Source organism: Boeremia exigua (genome assembly GCF_020726555.1).
Source record: "Boeremia exigua strain MPI-SDFR-AT-0100 chromosome Unknown C7974scaffold_2, whole genome shotgun sequence".
NCBI classification, from domain to species: Eukaryota; Fungi; Ascomycota; class Dothideomycetes; order Pleosporales; family Didymellaceae; genus Boeremia; species Boeremia exigua.
The window spans coordinates 785,725-803,927 of record NW_025763519.1 but is presented as its reverse complement, the minus strand read 5'-3'; the positions used below and the strand labels follow the sequence as shown (position 1 = coordinate 803,927).

Here is an 18,203-nt window from a genome sequence, read left to right as displayed (position 1 = left end):
ATTCGCTAATGCAAAAGCCCAGTTATTCGTGATGGCCCTAATACACGACTTAGGCGCCAATAGCCTGAGGGTTCCAGAACACGTTGTTGGGATCGACTTTCTTCTTCAGCGTCAACAGCCTGGCGTACAGATCATCGCCATAGTACACCTTGTGCGCTGTCGCAGCATCGTAGCTGGGGTCGACGTAGTTCAAGTACGCGCCGAAGTTGGTCTGGGGCTGCGCCTTGATGATGGCATCGTTGAGGCCGTTGATGAAGTTTGTCGACGAGGTGCTGTATCCATAGTTCTGGAAGACCCACAGGCTGTCACGGTCGTTGTACGCGGCAAAGTTGGTGTCCTTGGAATTAATAGCGGAGCCAGGGCCACCGTACAGGTTGACGATGGTGTAGTACTCGGTCGTGGCACCCTTGATATAGTCGAACCAGGCGTTCAGGCCGTTGGTGGTGAGGCCGGTGGACTCTGGGACGGTGATGGACTTGGCGAAGAAGTTCTCGTGCTCGTCGTAGCCAGACAGGGGCTCCTTGATCTGAGTCTTACCGGAAACAAGGACGAGGTAGTCGTACCAGCTGTAGGCCTTGACGGTGGCAGTGCCGGATGCGGGCATAGTGCGAAGAAGCTCGGGCTTGACCTTGGTGTTGAACTCATCAACGGTACCGAAGTAAGCACCGCTTAAGCTGAACGTGCCGTAGTTGTCCATGTAAACTCCGAACGAGATCTTGTTGTCGATGACCGAGGCGTTCTTAGCAAAGCTCTGGAGGTGGAGCCAGGCGTTGGTGAACGTGGTCTTCGAAGTGTACATGTTGCTGAATGGGAACGCAAAGTAAGTGATGCTTGAGGGCGCAGCCTGAGTCTGGAGGTAGAAATTGGTGACTATGCCGATAGAGTCGGCCGCGCCACGAATACCCCAGTACACATCGGAGTTCTCAGTTGCAGACGCCTTGATGAGCGATCCGTCGGCAAGAACGACATCAGCAGCCACAATCTGGTCCATAGCAAGACCCCAGTGACGAGAAGTGTGACCGTAACCGCCGTGAGTGAAGTGACCACCAATTCCGACGCCAGGGCAAGTTCCGTGAGAGAGTGCCTTCTGTCCTTGGGTGTAGATGCCGTCAGCAAGGTTGCCAAGACGGGTACCGCCGCCGACCTTCGTGATGCCAGTGCTTGTGTCGAGTTCAACCTTCTGGAAAGGCTGGAGGCTGATCATCATTGATCCATCCTTGCCACCAGAGCTGAAACTAGCGTAAGAGTGACCGCCAGACTTGGCCTGAACCTTGATGCCACTTTGAGCGGCGCAAACAACGGCGTCTTGGACATTTTGCTGCGTCTGAGGAAGCACAACGACAGCTGGCTTGTAGCCGAGAGCCAAGTTGTAGGGCTCGACAAGCTCGGTGTACTCGCTGTCTGAGGTCATCTTGTAGGGAACATTCTTGCCGTTCAAGCATTGGAGAACGCCGCCGGTTGCCGATGGTGTCGCTGAAGCAGACACTGTGCTGCTTGGCTTTGCCGAGCTTGTACCTGATGGGTTGTTACTACCGCAGTTTCCATAGCCGGATTGGCAAGTCGATCCGCAATAATCCGAGGTTGAACCACACCAACCGCTACCGCTACAGCAGTTCCCGAAAGCGCTGCCCAAGCATGTAGCGCCGCCGTTGGTGGATCCACAAGTCGCATCGGTGGAGACCTTCTTGGTGGGTGTTGAGGATGGTGCTGTAGACGTACGTGTTGATGTTGCTGGCTTGGTTGACGACTTGGGGGGTGTAGAAGTGCTGCCGGCACAGGTTCCAAACGCGCTGTTGCAACCAGCTTTGCAGTGGGCATCTGACGACCCACACCAGCCATACTGGCTACAGCAGTCTCCATAAGTGCTTCCTTGACAGGTGTATTTGCTCGTTCCACCGCAAGATCCGTCAGTCGAAACCGCAGCGCTGGCCAAGCTCGCGGAGAGCAGGCCCGCTGTTAGGGAGTAGAGGAACTTCATAGTAGCAACCTGAACGAATGGTGGATGCTGCGAAGATCTAGAGTCGCTCAAACGAAAGACAGCGACAGCGAGTGTGCTTCCTTAATAGGCGGACAGGATCGACGTTTAAGTATTGCAAGCTTTCACAGCTCGTACCTGCATGACCTCCTTCTAAACATAACTCGCCACTTGCGCATGCACCTAATATCGCTTTTTCATCTCACGTCCTTGTGTCGATCGCACGTCCGGCTGCCAGTTCGGTCGTAATACGAGCTTACGGCATCCGCAACCCCACAGGTACGCACGAGTCACGCACGAGGATTTGGGAGCGCTGACAGCTCGTGTGCTACAAAGACGCCACTTCGATACCATGGTGCAGGTCAATGTTGCATTTGAGCGGTGTATCCAATGCCGTAGTTCAGGCGCTGTCAGTTGGGTGCGCTATCGATAGCGTGTCCGATGCTCCGAGCTGATGACGAGGGTCCTCGCTTCACTCGCTTTTCTCCGGGACGACCAACGCTTGGGCTCCGGGATGGCTCTGCGTTCAGGCCAGCACCATGACTTGACGAAATTGCTCGTATCTGGTTCCGACGCAAGCTGGTACTGGGCAGCGTGACATCCATACAACATCTTGGCTTACTGTAATAAGGGGCTCAAGCTTTGCTAGGCATGCAACGAGCGCACCACGAGCACTGCCAGTACCGCTGATCAATGCGCTCTTCAGAACAAACCTTGACATCGCCTTTCACCGGACCGAGTGGACATTTGTGGGGATGGTTGGCCCTACATGTGTGGATGAACATTGCTGCCCTCACGCGTGCGATCCCGGCGAATAGGAGAAGGTCAACGTGCTATTTTCGGAAAGCGGGACAAAGAACGACGTCAGCGTCTGATTCGTACACGAGCAAGCCACAGCAATGTCTCGACACAGCACGTGTGCTCAAGTACGATGCTTCGACATGGTGTCACCTCGCACAAACACATTTCATTCGTAGGCATTGCGAGTGACGATAATTGAACGTTTTCACCAAGTCTCGCAGAGTACTGATTCGGATGTGTCTTATTGATCAATGCTCCCATTATTATGTACTGGAGAGCTGTCAATATCTCTGATTATTCGCCTGCATTTGTTGCAAGCTTTCAATAAACGCCGCCCATGTAAGCGAACCGGCCAGTCCTGCTTCAAACAATTATGGGTGCATGAAGCCGTCTCCCTTCATGTGGCAGTTGGTCTTCAGACCAAAAGTGTTCTCGAAGGTCTGCACCTTCTTAACAGCAACGGCCTGAGAGACGTGCACACGGCGAGGCTTGAGCTCAGTGGTGGCTTCGAAGCTACTGCGCTTCTGACCGTAGTTCCCGCCAGCCACGCACTTGCCACCCTGACCCCACCGAGCGTCAGCAGCTGCTGTCCAGATTGCTGTCATGTCGACGGTCATCTCAGGAGTGTAAAAGAGACGGCAGTCGGCTTCCTCGTATACGAACTGCAGGGCGATACCTGCAGTATCGTTCAGAGGCAGGCCATCGCGCACGTTGACACCAGGTGATACGCCACCAGCTGCTCGGTAGAATGGCAGATCGTTCTGGTACTCGACGAGGATTGAGTCATTGACTGCAGGGTTCCATCGGATAGCGCTCAGTGCAGCCTGCTGAATGTACCCAAACTGGTAGTTGTTTACACCCTTGACACCACCAATAGCCTGAATCGCATCCTTGTTGCTGCGACCTCCCATAGCGATTGTCTTGACACCCGCCTGCTTGGTCAGGAACTCGGTGAAAATGGTGCAGGTTGAGGCACAGTATCCATCCGTGACGATGACAATGTTCTCCGGCTTGAACCTGGGGGGTCCCGTGATGTTAGCAAGAGGCCCGTATCCGGTGATGTTGATACCCCCAGAGCTGGCGCTGGTGTAGACATCGGAGAGGTTCCAACGTGAGAGGGTGGTGTACTGGTCTAAACTTGTTAGCATGGGGTCGATTGGGTCACGAAGATTATGCACTCACCTCCGTTGACCTCATTTGGTCCGAATTTCTCAGCCCATGAGGTGAACGGCTCTCCATCGACAGTCATATCCTGGTGGTAATCGAAGTAAGAAGACTGCGCCGACATAAGAGAGCTGTTCGATCCGCGGGGAGCCAGGGAGGCGCGCTTGCTGTACGACTGGCCGATCAAATCTGCCGCTTCGGTGGCGCGGTAGCGGTTGGCGCCGTAAGGGTCAAGATCGGGGAACAACTGCTTGAACAAGTCGTATCCTTGCAGGATAGTTCCACCTCCGTTGGCTTGAAGATCGAGGATGAGCTTGGTCTTGCCATCGGCGAGCGCCTTCGGAATGAACTCCTGCGAGGTCTTCTGGAAAGCAACTTGAGCGACAGAGGTACCAACGAAGTTGGGGACAGATAGCACTGCGACATCCTCGTATCCTGGGGCGTCGATGTAGAAACCATTGATGAGGTTAAGAGGACCGATGGTCGCGGGATCGGGGTACCCGGGTCCTGTAGCACCAGAAGCGGTCGTCGAAACAGCCTCGGGTTCTTGCGAGGCGACCTGAGCGGATACGGCACTGCCGTAGTTGAACCACTCCTTTGCGAGGTCTTCTCCGGTGTTGATGCGGCGGAAATTGTACCTCACACGCGCAAAGTTCGCAATAGTGCGCTCGGTACCGTTGGCAAAGGTAAACGCAGTTGTTGCTCCCGGGAAAACATATCGACCACGGCCACCACCTGTGAACATACCAGTTCCGCTGCCAGACTCACCCAGGCCCACCTGTGCAAGTTCGTAGAAGACGTTGTTGTATAATGCATCACGGTCCTGAAGCGATCCAAACTGGCTCAGGTTCTCCAAGAACTCTGCTGTCTCCATGCCATCGATCTTAACAACAGCCGACGGGGTGTAAGATATATTCTTGTACTGGAGACCGAGAACGTCCTCGAATGCGAAGACTGCAGGCAGTTGCTCACCGTCCTCGGATACAGAAACAAGTGGTACGTTGCGACCCCATGTGAAAATACCACCAACCGACTCTGGTACGTAGGTGAAGTGGCCATCATGCGCACTCTGGATCAAGGTGTAGAGTGCCCACCCGAACGCGTACTCATTGGCGAACTTGCCAGAGTCGACATCGCTGACGATCTTATCGAGACCGCCCATGATGTCGACTGCAGGCTGCACCTTCTCAACATACTCTGCAGGTGGGTCCTTCAGGACGGTGAGCGTGCTCTGCATAACAATGTATGGCTTCAGGGACTCGATGAGGAGCTTAGCGGAAGTGGCATTGAGAGGGACGCTGTTGATGCAATCCCATGCCATGCCAGCAGGCACAAGCTGGCTGATAACTGTTGTACCACTTCCGTACAAAGCCTGTGAGACCTGTGCACATGCGGGACTCGACGAGTTGTCAGCTTGTCGAGTGTGGATGTGCGGTTGAGCCTGGGGAAGCGAGCGTGGTTGGGCAGGAGCCACTGGTGTTGACTGAACGAGCGAGGTGAGGCCCGCCAGGGCGAGAAGAGCGAAGGTCTGCATGACGTTGGTTGACGAACGATGTCAGATCGAGCCGCCGGATGGAATGAATAGCGGATCAAAGATCCTAACGATGGTGGCGGTCTCAGCTGGAATTGAACGAGTGGTTCCAGTCAAAGATGGAGAAGAGGGGTGTCGAAGAGAGGTTCGTTCCGTGCCGACGTCTTTAAGGTCGAGCAGGAAGGTGCAAACGCGGGATCACGTGATGGGTGTCGACAGCCACGTGCTGCTTTCGATCCAACAATTCCAACTCTTTTCACCTAGTCCGGCAAATTTACTCGAAACCGTGACGGTGACAGTGAACTCGGCTTCCAGGTACAAAAATATGGAGCGAGGTAGTGAGTAGTCCTTCGCGTACGACGGGCACGAAGGCTCTTATTATCTAAACAATAGACACTAAGAATTACGGGACCGGATGGATTAACGGGCGTGACGCAACGAGAGACCGTCGAGTACAAATACTGGCACCATCAGGCCAGGTACTTGCGCACCGCTTCGACATTCCCCGTTCTTTGGGTGACGGTGCTTGCCCTAGGCCCGTCAGACCAGGCACAAACGTGCACTCGAGGCGGTGAAACCAATCATGACTATACCTCACCCGCACCGAAGCACCAAAGTGGGACGCACCAGCCCCAGAAAGTGGCAGTTTAGGTGCCGTGGTGAAGCCGTACCGGTACGCTTTCGTCTGGACATCAGTCTTATGCAGGTGGAAAACTCAACAACGACCAACAGGAAGACCGCGGGCAGCCACATTGGCGAGAAGCCGCGAGCTTGCAACATAACCGTGAGCGTTTGCCCTGTGGCAGGCTAGGAGCGCACGGCAATCCTGGAGCGTCGCTCAGCTGCATCGATGTTAGCTGTGCGGGTCTGTCGGGTGGTCAGAAACACTCGAAAAGGAAGAGGCGAGTGCATGCCAAGAACTGGTTGGTTTCACTAGAAGCTTGCTCGCAGATCCTCCCTGCCACCCAGCCTTCCGCTCCACACTCCGCCAAAAGCCATGCACGACGCTTAATCGTGGCTCAACAGCCGCTTGCAGTCTGACGTGCCATCATTAGCTCATGTTTGCGCATGCTTCATCTGGACTTGAACATTCAGCTGCAGAGAGGCAAGCCGTACAACAAGTCCGTGTTTCTCTCTTCTTCATGCGCAATCAGAGGACCCGTATTTAGGACCCCAAATGTGATTGCGATGTTCTCTGACATGCACAACGATCATCGTCACTGGACGTTTCCCGACCTCGTCATCCCCGACATCTGCCCGCGCGAGGCTGATAACACGAGTCGTGACCAAACTATGAGGCCGACTTCCGCTTGAGTGGCTGGGCCCCACTCTGTGTCTTCAGCATGGCAGACAACGCCGTGACATCACGCTCCCTTACTGTGACAACGAGGTCAACGAGGAGTACAACGAGAACACCGCTTGTGAGGTTGGGTTCTCGAGATCTCTTGCCGCTCGTGCGACGGCAACATCAGCAACTTTACGCGTGTTTTAGCCTCGCACGAGTTTGTGCTACACCAGCTTGCCGCAGGGTCTACTGTTAGCGCGAGCACTGCAGGACTCAAGACTCGATGACGACGGTCGAGAACTTCAACAGGAAGGCGCGAGCAACGGCAAGGTTGCTCAGTTTTCTGATAACGTCCCTTATGCGAGCAAAGTCCTTGAAGAAGCTGTCAACAGTGATCGTCAAGCACCCGGTTGCACGCGCATATTTACCCGCTTGGAGCACGAATCACATCGCCAGACACCCGCTTATCACAGTGACATGTTCTGTCTCCCAGACCACCATGGCATCTTGGTCATCCCCAGCACTGAATTTGTCTGCTGAGCATTCCCGTGAGACACCTGCACTGTTTGGAATACTGCATCACACGGAACAAGGCAGAAGCTCACCCAATCGAACACATACATTACATCCACAATGGAGTGAGAGACAGCCTTTCCAGATGAAGGCTGTCTCGATCAAGCATCAAATCTGCGGAAACGGTCTCTCAAAGCAGACCAAACCCACTTCCCCTATCCTATTCTGTTCCCGCCCGGTAATAATGCTGTGAAGTCTGGGATCAGCCTGTCACAACAGCGCCGAAGATCGTAATGCGAATTGACGTATCACAGAATATTGCTACTGTCACAGCACCAGTGCGCACCGTTGCGTTCGAAACGTTTGATCACAAGCACAACAACGGGTCGGGACGGATGGCCACTCCTTCCAGTCGCTCAGCCCACACGCGAGGAGGTCTTTACACTTTCCAGTCACAGCGCTGCGTTGCAAGCACACTGCATACTCAGCCAGACCATTATCTCACAACAAGATACTGGATGGAACGCATAAGGCTTCACGTCAAGTACACGCATGTTGTCCAATTCAGCCCATCCAAATTGTCTTAAACAGTCTAGGGCACAATCTCCAGTTTAGGATCTTTCTCTTCTCATTATTGTAAAAGCCCTTGACTAACATAATTCTCTCCTTGTGCATGCCTATGTTTACGGTAGTAAAAGGCAGGATAGGGTCTAGGTGTCTGAGCCAGGCAAGCCTCAAAAAGGTATCACAACTCACACGACAGTGAGTCCTCGCCGGTACAGTATATATTGCCCTTCCATCCCGAGTCACATGAGATGGGGACCTGACATTGAAAAAGAATGACAATAAGTACGATTTTGGCTGAGGACTCGCTATCAACGTGAGTTGTGATACCTTTTGGTGAGGGACCACGAATTATTGCACCCTGTTGGGGTCTAGCTGTTGCTTACTAAGTGTACACTAAGCTAGTCATGTGACAGCGCGCTAGCGTTGGTGCCTGCTGGACTCCCAGCCACTCTCGAACGCCGTCCTCACCAACACCACGCGACACCTCCATCACCTTTTTTCTACTCGCATGACGACGGCCCTTTACGAAACTCACAGCGCCAGCTGCGGAATCTGTGCCCCTATTACGCGCTCCCTACACGCCTCTGTCCGTCATCCTTGCGAATCTCACAAGGCCTCTGCCGTGCAGTGCACTCAACAGCTCTGTTCGCACGGTTGTTGGTCCACGGCGTCAGGGGGGCGGTTCACGGGCGGGTGGCAGTCGCGTATTACGGTTACAGAGGACGTGGGTGTTACTGCTCAGTCCGAGTCAAGGCTGCTCCAAAGCCTGGGTGGGCGGGTTTTCCGCGCGCTGCTGCAAGCGCCATTGCAAGCGATTGTGCGGCAAGGGGACTTTGTAAGTAGACTATTTTTGTGGAGCTAATAGCGGAATGAATGAAAGTAGAATGAATGCATTGAACGTTGCCGCGCATGGCTTCCCTGTGTTGGCCTATATCACATCTGAGCCACTCTCACTGCCATTCACGCTGCGTATTCAGCACTCTAGCGCGCGGAAGCAGGTGACGCTGATGCTCAGGACGCCCGCTGCGTACTTGTACGGCGCTGATGACGAAGCGGCGTTCGTCGCGCAGTATGATGCCGACAATCTGTTACCAGGAACCCGACATCATGCTGCGACTGCCCACATCCCCAATACGCGTCGCCTTGGAGTTGCACGCAATAACAACGACTGCGAGCTAACGAGGCTTACATTGTGCCTAAAAAAGCCGTGCCCGCTCTGGTGTCCCCTCATGGAAGCATTAACGCCTGCTCCCTCCGAAGACGCAGTCAAGTCCTTCAATGAGCTCGTCGAGTTGGCCAAGGCAACAACAATCCGTATTTACTTCGACCAAGACTGGCTGAGTCCAGAGCAACAGGCACCCCTGTCGTGGCTCCTCAAGGGGAAGAACACATACACTGGCTTTCCAGTCGGCAGGTACTACAGCAAACACTCCAGACGCGCAGACTGGACTGTTTTTCAACCTCTAGCCGAGGCGTTCACGCCGAAGAGGAGAGGTACGTCTAATGTCGACGATATAATGAGGCACTCGCTGACATGCACAGTCTCAGACTTGCCCTCCACGCCGCCGCCATACAAACGTAGAACTACAGACAGGCAGTCGGAGCCTGACGCCATTCTCGACGATGTTGCAAACAAAGCACAGTCGCCCACCGAAATCGCCACCCTCGCCTGCAAACAGCGCAAGTCCAGATCCAGGCCAGGGCGAAAAAGAAACCGACTTCCAGACCAGAGCCATCAGCGCCGTCGTGCAACGGCACCTCCCTGCCTTGGTGGACAGACTCGTGCAACCCGCGATGGACGAGCACCTTACCGCGCGCCTCCCGACGCTCTTCGCACTCCCTCCTACCTTCTCGCCCTCGCTCTCCGACTCTGACGGATCGCAGTCACCTCAAGACCCCTCTGCGTCTGCGGCCGCACTTCCTGTACATAGATACAACTCGACTCCACTTGGCGCTCGACCCCCGCACAACCTCACACCCCTTGGCTTATCCCTGCTCCCTCACCTTCTTGCGCACCTCTCCCCGCAACTTGAAAAGCTGCTCGCCTCCGCACTCCACGGCTCCCTCACCTACCAAGCGAATGCCGCCTCTACAGAACTATCCGAAACCGCTGATGACTACTTATGCGAGCTGAGGCAAGTCTGCGATGACGGCGTGGAGGAGCTGCAGAAGCAGGCGGCGTACGTACTTGACGACGTGAGGGAGAAGGGAGGAGATGCTGAGGACGAGCTTGTTGCGGATGCGAGTGACAGGCTGTGGGCGGAGGGCGATAGGGTGGTCGAGAGTGCTGGAGAGAGGGTCAGGGAGCGGGGCGAGAAGGTGCTGACAAACGTGATGCAAAGGCTAGAAGGGAGACTGAAGCGGGCGAGCGAGTCTGCGTGTGCATGCCAGTGCGTGTGTGGTGCCAACGATGCAGAGGTAAGGAGAACGAGGAGCACAGCATCAAGGTTAAGCGTAGCGAGAAGCGGCAAAGGTGGGTATCACAATCTTGGAGAGCGTTGGAAGGCTGCTGCAAGTAGAGCACGCTAGGAGTTGCTGCATCTGAGCAAGCTGTACTACTTGCTCCTACGACTAATTCATGGTTTGCGTGTGGTGCCACACATGTAGCGTAATCTTGTTGCCTTTCTGCTTGAAATGGGAGCTGTGGTTTGATGGCTGCGTGCAAATGCCGAGCTGAGAAGGCTGCTCAGCACTGGAGGAATGACGTGTCTGCGATATGGCAGTGTGCGCGTTGCTGGACAGGGTCGGGCATGCTCCAGAAGAAGACATCGGTTCGCAATATGTCGATCGAGCGGGCTACGTCAGTCAAGTCCTTCTCTAGACCAACCTTACACTTCCTTGGCAAGTTTCCTGCTAACGATGATCTTGATATGTGGCTTGCTGGGCAGGATCGTCAGACGAAGACAACAAGGCAGGAAATCCACGCCTGCCCGCCTACCCCATCCGCACCGTCTCCAAAGACCCCGGGCACAGCCTGCGGTCCAGGATCTTTCTCTCCTCATTCTCATACAAGCCCTCGACTAACATGATTCTCTCCCAGTGCGTACCCATGTTGCGAACAACGATGTGCGGAAACGTAGCGTGCCAGGGCCCCGAGAGGTCCGGTCTCGCCTCAAATCGTAGGACGTAGTAGTTGTCGTCGATGGCAGTGGTCCAAGCGGACTCACTCTGGAAGAGATCGAAGCGGAGATATACCCCGTCTGCGAGGCTGAACAGGCAAATCAACATGCCGTTGTAGGGTTCTGTTTCGACGACGAGGATGGGCGAGATGTGTGCTTGAAGATGGATGAAATAGATATCAGGTTCGGTGTGGTACCTGAGCGTCTCGTAGTTGGATTTGAAGTCTTCCCAGCTGATTGTATGGCCAGGTACGAGCTCGACGGCCACGCATGGGTCGATGTCTGGGGCCATGTGCGTTTCTAGATCGCGAGGCCAGCTTCTGTTGCCTCCCCAACCCGCCCAGGACCAGCTTGGGAACTCAGTGCAGCGAAGAGAGTTTCCCCCGGTCTGGAAAACCAGGCTTGTTTGTAGCGTGGGCGATGAGTGTTCGGACTCTTCGGCAATGGGCGCTTTCAGAAAGGGCATTCCGCTTAGGTAGCCAAGCTGGAACTTGCGCTCGAATGCTGCGAAGATCCCCGACATTGCATTCAAACTGTCGCTCTGGAAGGACAGGGAGCGTTCTGAAAATTCCGAGATGGCGAGATAGATGTACCCAGGTTTTGCCATTTGTCTATTTTTGGAGAACTCCCATCCAGGGATGCGTATTGTGTTTGCGCCAGCCAGCGTGATCCACTCACAATCCACTGCGTTCTCGCTCTCGAAGTAGAGTTGTCGGTCTGTGAAGTACAGCCGCATCTGCGACAATATGGTCTCCTGATAGGTCCAGCCCCGGCCTGCCCAGACGCTTTTCTTGATCTCTTCTATCTTTGGCGTCCTCTGCAGATAGCCGGCGCCTTGTAAGGAGATGCTGGGGGACTGCTCTCGCGACTTGGACACTCCCGGAAGGCCATACTGGGGATCTATTCCTGCGCAAGCTACAATCGTCAGCGTTGAGTTCTGGAATATGACATCCATCCGCTGTATCTGCCTGCGCCGCTCTTCAGGGTCGTCTTGTGGTATGCAGTACCTGTCTACCCACAGGTATCTGTAGCCCAGCTTTCGACACACCACAATGCTGTCGTTGATCGTCGACGGCACGTTCCATGGAATTATTCCTTTTTCGAGTTTTCCCGGATGAGAACCTGCGGCGACATCGTGTCGAGCGGTCGCCCCCCACACATAACTTAGCGTAAGATACTCAGCACGTAGCGGAAGTCGCCTCAGCGCCCTTGTCTCGCAATCAATCACAAGCAGCTCCATGTCACCACGGCCAACGATCCCATCAGCGATCCCGTCGTTCTGCCCGCCAGCCGCAGCCGCATTCTTCTCCAACCACCCCTGCACCATCCCGAAATCAATCCGCGCTGGCGTCACCGTCCCCGCCGCAAGCTCAACCGGCGTCTGCGCGAATACGATCTTAAACCGCTCCACCCACATCTGACAGCATGGATCTTCGCGCGTGTTCCCCCAGGGCGCAAACACGCGGTTTATCACGCCCGCGCCATCGGGAAACCGCGAGAACCCCTCGCGGTCCAAGGACAACGACTTATCCCGGGCGTGAGCTGCCGGCCGGCCGTTTGGGAGCGTATCACCGATGGAGCGCGCGAGGAAGGTGCAGAAGTCGCAGGCCTGCGACATCCAGGATGAGGGCGGCCCGAGATCGAGGCTGGGAGAGTACGGGATGGTGAAGAAGGTGTGAAAGTCGAAGGCGGCGCAGCGCGGGCAGAGACGCTGCGTATGGAGGCGGATGTGATCGGCAGGCTTGGGGTCTGGGTCGGTGTCTGCCATGAGTGTTGGTGTGCTGGGCTGCAGCGATGGTGAATTGGTGTGATGGATGTTGCAAGTCTTTGTTACACAGCCGTCGTCGATACAAAACTGTCGTTTTCTACACAATTGCCGTAGACAGAGAATCGACGTTGTTACAAGACTGTTCTTTAGATAGAATCGTTGTCGCGACAAAACATGCGCTTTCAAGCTGCAAGATCGTCGTCTTTACAAAGTCGTCAACACGAATCCGCCGCTATCACAAAATCTTTAATATCACAAAGACGTTGTCACAAAACCCGTCGTCGCAAATCCGCGGCTCTTTGAGCCTAAGTAAGATGGAAAAAAGTAAGTACAATCCCCGACCTCAGCTGAATGCGGGGCGCCCCGGGACAGTGAAAGGCGCCACAGCCCCCCGCCACAGCCACAACCACCGAAGCAGCAACCACAACCACAGCCACCCTCGGCACCTGCGCGAGGCTACTTCATAGTAGCCCGAGGCGCCGTGAGCAGATATTGCGAAGCAAATGGTGCCGGCGAGGATCACGACAGTGTGTGTTTCTGGTGCGGCTGCTCTCAGGTGTCTCAGATGGGTCGTGGGGAGCGAGGCAGCGGCATAAGATGGGGTTGGGAAGGGGAATTGGAAGACGCGGAGTGGGATGGACAAACCCGGTACGATGGCGCCTTTCACACACGTACAGCAGCTCCCAGCATCTAGGTAGTCGCTGGGTACGAGGGCGCAGTTGGCTAGCGACTCTCCTACGAGTGGTCCTAACGACATCTAGTAAGGCTATATCAGGCTACTCGGAGACATCCATCACGAACTATCTTGACGAAAAAACCCATTTTACTACCTTCTAAGTGGCCTTCTTCTTTGCCTTGGCCGCTCTCTGCTTCCAAATCCAAACTAACCCAATCCCCAACACGATGGGACCTACCACTGCTGCGGCGATCCAGGCCCGGTTCCTGACCAGTGAGGGCTCAGGCGGCGGTTCCACATACTTGGCCGCAAGTGAATCTGAATAGGCAAATGTATGGTCACGACTGCGATTCAACGGCGGGGGGAGATTGTCGAACAAGTAGCAGTTCTCGTAGCCTGAGCGGAGACCAGCGTCGAACGACAGAGCATTACATGAGACATTGGAATCTAAGCAGCGCTGCCTGCAGGCCTGCAACGTGCGCTCATGAAACGTCCGCAGAGGGCGTACAGCGGTGCTGTTGAGATCGCGATGGTCGCTGCACGAGGTTCTGAAACCCTTGCCGTTGGTAGCGGCGAGGATGTCGTCGTCACACTTGGACTGTGAGAGCTTGACTGCGAGGGCTTCGGCCGAGTGGCCCATAGTACGTGTGAACCAGGATGGCTTTGCTCTGGATTCTGTCTTCAGCTCGCAGTTCAGCCACCCTGATCCGGTCATGTCGGCGATGAAGCTGATGCGTGTACACAGCGGATGGTGCTTGTCGCAGAGTTCTAAACACTCATCCATCGATGTTGTGTGTGTTCGCAACAGGTTCGGTGCGGCGTTGGCGTAGTAAGCTCCGCACAGGATTTTGTATTGACGACCAGATGTCGTATTGTGTGTCGCTAGGTTGCCATATGGACATGCTGTGTCTCTGGGATCCTGTGTGATCTGAGTCTTGAAAGCCAGAAATGAAACCGTTCCGATTTCGGGATTGAGAATCGTCTCCGCAATATCTTTGTTCTTCCGATAGCACTTCTTCGCCGAAGGCAACCATGTCGCGCCCGCACATAGGGGCCATTTGACTGTGCAGATCTCAATACATTCATCGAGACTATCCGCTGCATCTGGTATCGAGTCCAAGTCGTTTCCCGGAAGATTCCTGTCACAATAAACGGTGTAGTTCAGGCCATATCGAGTGGCTACCACCGTCCCGTTGGCGCAGGTAGAGAGAACAGAATTTGCAACAGCTGTGATTCACTGATCAGTACTTCAGCAAATGCGTGGATCCAAGTGACTGACGCAGGCTGGTTGAGCTGCTCATACTTCTGATGTTTCAATAGAACAAGAAGATGACGTCGCAAAGTCTTCACAGCGACCCTCAGCAGGTGTACACCTGTAGATAGATTTTTACACAGCCCAAACACTGCCCCCGAGGCTGAAGGAATTGAACAGGGCCCTGCCCATGGACCCAAAAAGGCCAAGAAATGATTAGGCACCAACGGGCCAGCGCACAAGGCTGAGAACTGGCCGTCTCTGCAGATTCTGTTGTATGGAGGCGCCTGCAGATATCTGTATGCTCTTTATAGCCTCGACGGATGCGCCAAGTTATTGTGGCGTTCAGATCATGCAAGGCCTCACGGTGCGCATGACAGCACAGCCTTGGGCTCGGATACGAGTCAAATACATGGCTGTATCCGCACAACGCTCTTGTTCCATCTGGTGTGTTTGCACATGCCTGCGCACGAGACCTGTCGTCAAACACCCCTTTTGCAGTCACTGCTGTCATGGCAACCCCACAAACAAGTCTGCTCTCAGAAGAGCACGGGGCTGACGCGAGGCAACACCAAAGATCTAGGTTCTGGAGGAGGAACGCAAAGACCTCGAGCCGAGCAAGAGTGCGAGCTATCTTTGACTCGTGCACCAAGCGGGTCAGCACTTCTTTCGCTGTGTGGAGAGAGCGAATTACTGCGCAGTGGCCTGTACGGAAGACCGTCGAGGCATTCAAGAGAGCCAGGAAGTATGTGACGGGGAAATTCCCGGGGTGGAAGCTAGGGGTTGCAGCCGCAATGTTGCTGGCGGGCCTCACTCTGTTGGGGAATCTGATATTCCTAGTGGTCGCGGTGAGCAGAGACAAATGGCGAGCGAACGGCTTGGGGGTCTTGGTGGAGGCCGAGTGTGGTAAGATCGACAACTACAACAAAGCGGCGCATATCTTCATCAACGTTGTCAGTACGGTAAGATCTTCGTAAAGCGATAGGTGGTTGCCAACAGACAACACTGACAATGAGGCAGCTACTCATCACCCAGTCAAATTACTGCATGCAATTACTAGCATCACCAACAAGACATGATGTTGACAAGGCGCATATGAAGAGGCAGTGGGTGGATATAGGAATGCCTAGCGCCAGGAATGTATGGAGAAGGCATGTCAGCGCCTGGCGAGCGGTGTGTTGGGTTCTGCTGGCGCTCAGCAGCGCACCGCTGCACTTACTGCATGTGAGCCTTGACAGCTGTGGAGTTCAGTGCTAACCACTGTTGCAGATGGAATTCTGTGGTGATTTTCTCGCCAAGCGCATACCGTTATCACCAACTCACCGTCACGGAGGGGTTTGTCAAGGGTAAGCCTTTCGATGATTCTCAACTGGTCCTCATGCGTGACTCGGATGAGGGAGAGACGGCACAGTTCCCTGATAATCTCCACTTTGTACAGCAAGAGCTCCCGGGGTACGAACGACTCTCCATCCAAGAATGCAAAAGGAAGTATGCACAGCTCTTCATCCGGGATCGGGGTGATGTCGTCGTCGTAGTGTCGCTGAACGATCAAGGAGCAAATGATTCCATGGTTCTAGGTGCATCTGCCGCTGGATGGGGGTCTTGGCCATATAAATGGCTGTGTCCTAAAGAGCTGAGTCAAAGCTTTGGGTGTTATAGCGGGCTTTTCCGATCTGACAGTGAGTGGCGTCTTGCACAATACGACAGTCCCAAGGTTGAATACTGTCTGAGTAAACGCATGCCGCAAAGGTGCAAGCTGGAGTATGGGTTCTGGATAACCGTCCTCACTATCGGGTCCAACGTTTGTAAGCTGCTGGGCTTCATTGCGACCTGGGTCTTGTTGAAGAGACGCACCCGAAATCCTGATCAAGCAGATGGCGATAACCGGGCCAAGCACGAATTGCTGGTCACAACGGGCGACGCCATAGCATCATTCTTGGAGTCCCCTGATCCAGAGAGTATCGGTATGAGCGTTGTCGAAAAGCGTGATTTTGAACATGGAATTTGGGCTCTGCGCTGGGTGTCTATTGATCCCATGATGTGGCGTAAGCGGTACTCGTGCGCCTGGTTTCGAGCAATAGGGTTAGGGTGGTGGTTGACAGATACGACACTGTAAGGCTCCTTCTACCGTAAGACCGCTTTTCCCGTGCGTACTGATGGGCCTGCAGGTTGTCTGTCATTCCCCTTGTGCCGGGCATCTTCCTCCTGGCGAAGATGACCTGGCTGAAAAACGATCTGCAACTAAACGCCGCTGCGATAAAGCTCCTTGGGCTTGGTAATCCGAGCGGACTCTTCTTGTTCGGTGGTCTCGACCCCACTCTGATCCAGGCGAACGAGTACTCGCCGACAGAGAAAGACATTTTGCGAGACGTCGCCCTCGCAAACAGTCCACAGTTGATGCTGACGATTGCGTACTACATCTGGAACAGCCATCTGACTGTCATGCTTGCTGCCCAAGAGTACGACCGATATGCTGCACCTTCGGAGTCCAAAGTCTCAGCTGGCAAGAAACGTGGACTGCGCGTGTCGGATCCCATCGAAGGGACAAAGCAGCGAGCAACACACTTCTTAACCATTCCACTCAAGTACTGGGTCTGGAACACGGTCTTCCAGGCCACGCTGCATTGGCTCGCCTCGCAGGCCATCTTCTTTGCCCGTGTTGACGTACTGGATCATTGGCTCGAAGTGACAAAGTTTTCAATCAGCCAGGTCGGATATTCTATATTAGGGCTGCTTTGCTTTTTTACTGTATCGTTGGTGGGTTTTTTGGCCGCCCTGTGGACGAGTCTTCGCAGGCTGGAGAATGACATGCCATTGGCAGCAACGTGCAGTGGCGCTTTGAGTGCAGCGTGCCATCCAACTGACCCTTCCTTGCAGCATCATAAGCAGGAGGTGCACTGGGGGATCGAACTAGCAGAAGACATGGCTGAAGAAGCGAGGGAGGATCAAAAAGAAGTCGGCCGCTGTACGTTCACATGTCTTGCAGCAACTTACCCACGTGCAGGGCAGTTATACGCTTGATAGAGAAGTCGGCATTTCCAGCACTTGACCTTTCTTATAGAATCCACGTAACTTAATATCAAGATTCTACTCGATAATATAGCCCAGCTTTGTTCTACTACTGTTGTTGATTTTGGGATCACTACCTAACAACTGAATTTATCCATTGGTTGAGATAGAACAAAACAATTGAGTGAATCGATCAAGTCCCCTACCTTCTCTATAGCGTTGTAACTACTCAAACTTATACCTTGTTTCAAAGCAGGATTAGGCCAATATACAGAGCCGATCGGAGATTGCTACCCTGCTGGTGTGATCGTGCAGGCTGGCGAGCAAGATCATGTGACCTGCACCTTCTCTGTGATCAAGGTACGTGATCAAACAGTGACTTGCTGTAACGACTACTTAGCTGGCCTTTTTTCTCTCCTCTCTGTTTACTTGGGGCAATACACCTCTTGGGTACATAGTAGGGCGAGTCAAAAGGACGCACATGCCTTACTAGCACCAGCCACGCAAGGCCGAGAAGTTGCACACACCTACGATCAGGAGAGA

The 18,203-nt window shown here is 54.2% G+C and overlaps 6 protein-coding genes across 6 annotated transcripts; 2 read left to right on the top strand and 4 right to left on the bottom strand.

The window, feature by feature from the left end:
- Positions 1-49: 49 nt before the first annotated feature.
- C7974DRAFT_302217 (uncharacterized protein) lies at positions 50-1,978 on the bottom strand (the record flags this gene model as incomplete). The annotated part of the gene is made up of 1 exon (XM_046137890.1): positions 50-1,978. One exon carries the CDS (start codon positions 1,976-1,978, stop codon positions 50-52), a length of 1,929 nt encoding a protein of 642 aa, XP_046001229.1.
- Positions 1,979-3,056: 1,078 nt separating this feature from the next.
- Positions 3,057-5,928, bottom strand: C7974DRAFT_97711 (peptidase S41 family protein-like protein). Its single transcript, XM_046147638.1, has 2 exons — positions 3,959-5,928; positions 3,057-3,908 (listed from the first exon to the last, which is right to left on the bottom strand). The coding sequence occupies exons 1-2, from the start codon at positions 5,472-5,474 to the stop codon at positions 3,148-3,150; spliced, it is 2,277 nt and encodes a 758-aa protein (XP_046001228.1). The 5' UTR covers positions 5,475-5,928; the 3' UTR covers positions 3,057-3,147.
- Positions 5,929-8,309: 2,381 nt separating this feature from the next.
- Positions 8,310-10,365, top strand: C7974DRAFT_420546 (uncharacterized protein; the record flags this gene model as incomplete). The annotated part of the gene is made up of 5 exons (XM_046144264.1): positions 8,310-9,330; positions 9,379-9,520; positions 9,567-10,208; positions 10,253-10,309; positions 10,356-10,365. The coding sequence occupies exons 1-5, from the start codon at positions 8,706-8,708 to the stop codon at positions 10,363-10,365; spliced, it is 1,476 nt and encodes a 491-aa protein (XP_046001227.1). The 5' UTR covers positions 8,310-8,705.
- A 1,080-nt stretch (positions 10,366-11,445) lies between these two features.
- On the bottom strand, positions 11,446-12,195 carry C7974DRAFT_301259 (heterokaryon incompatibility protein-domain-containing protein; the record flags this gene model as incomplete). The annotated part of the gene is made up of 1 exon (XM_046137841.1): positions 11,446-12,195. A coding segment is annotated over one exon (750 nt), but the record flags the coding sequence as incomplete, so codon positions are not given.
- Positions 12,196-13,542: 1,347 nt separating this feature from the next.
- Positions 13,543-14,918, bottom strand: C7974DRAFT_385082 (uncharacterized protein). The gene is made up of 2 exons (XM_046140918.1): positions 14,679-14,918; positions 13,543-14,626 (listed from the first exon to the last, which is right to left on the bottom strand). Exons 1-2 carry the CDS (start codon positions 14,698-14,700, stop codon positions 13,557-13,559), a joined length of 1,092 nt encoding a protein of 363 aa, XP_046001225.1. The 5' UTR covers positions 14,701-14,918; the 3' UTR covers positions 13,543-13,556.
- A 364-nt stretch (positions 14,919-15,282) lies between these two features.
- C7974DRAFT_468641 (uncharacterized protein) lies at positions 15,283-17,672 on the top strand (the record flags this gene model as incomplete). Its single annotated transcript, XM_046146405.1, has 4 exons — positions 15,283-15,613; positions 15,687-15,757; positions 15,921-16,763; positions 16,820-17,672. The coding sequence occupies exons 1-4, from the start codon at positions 15,446-15,448 to the stop codon at positions 17,670-17,672; spliced, it is 1,935 nt and encodes a 644-aa protein (XP_046001224.1). The 5' UTR covers positions 15,283-15,445.
- Between the last annotated feature and the right edge of the window lie 531 nt (positions 17,673-18,203).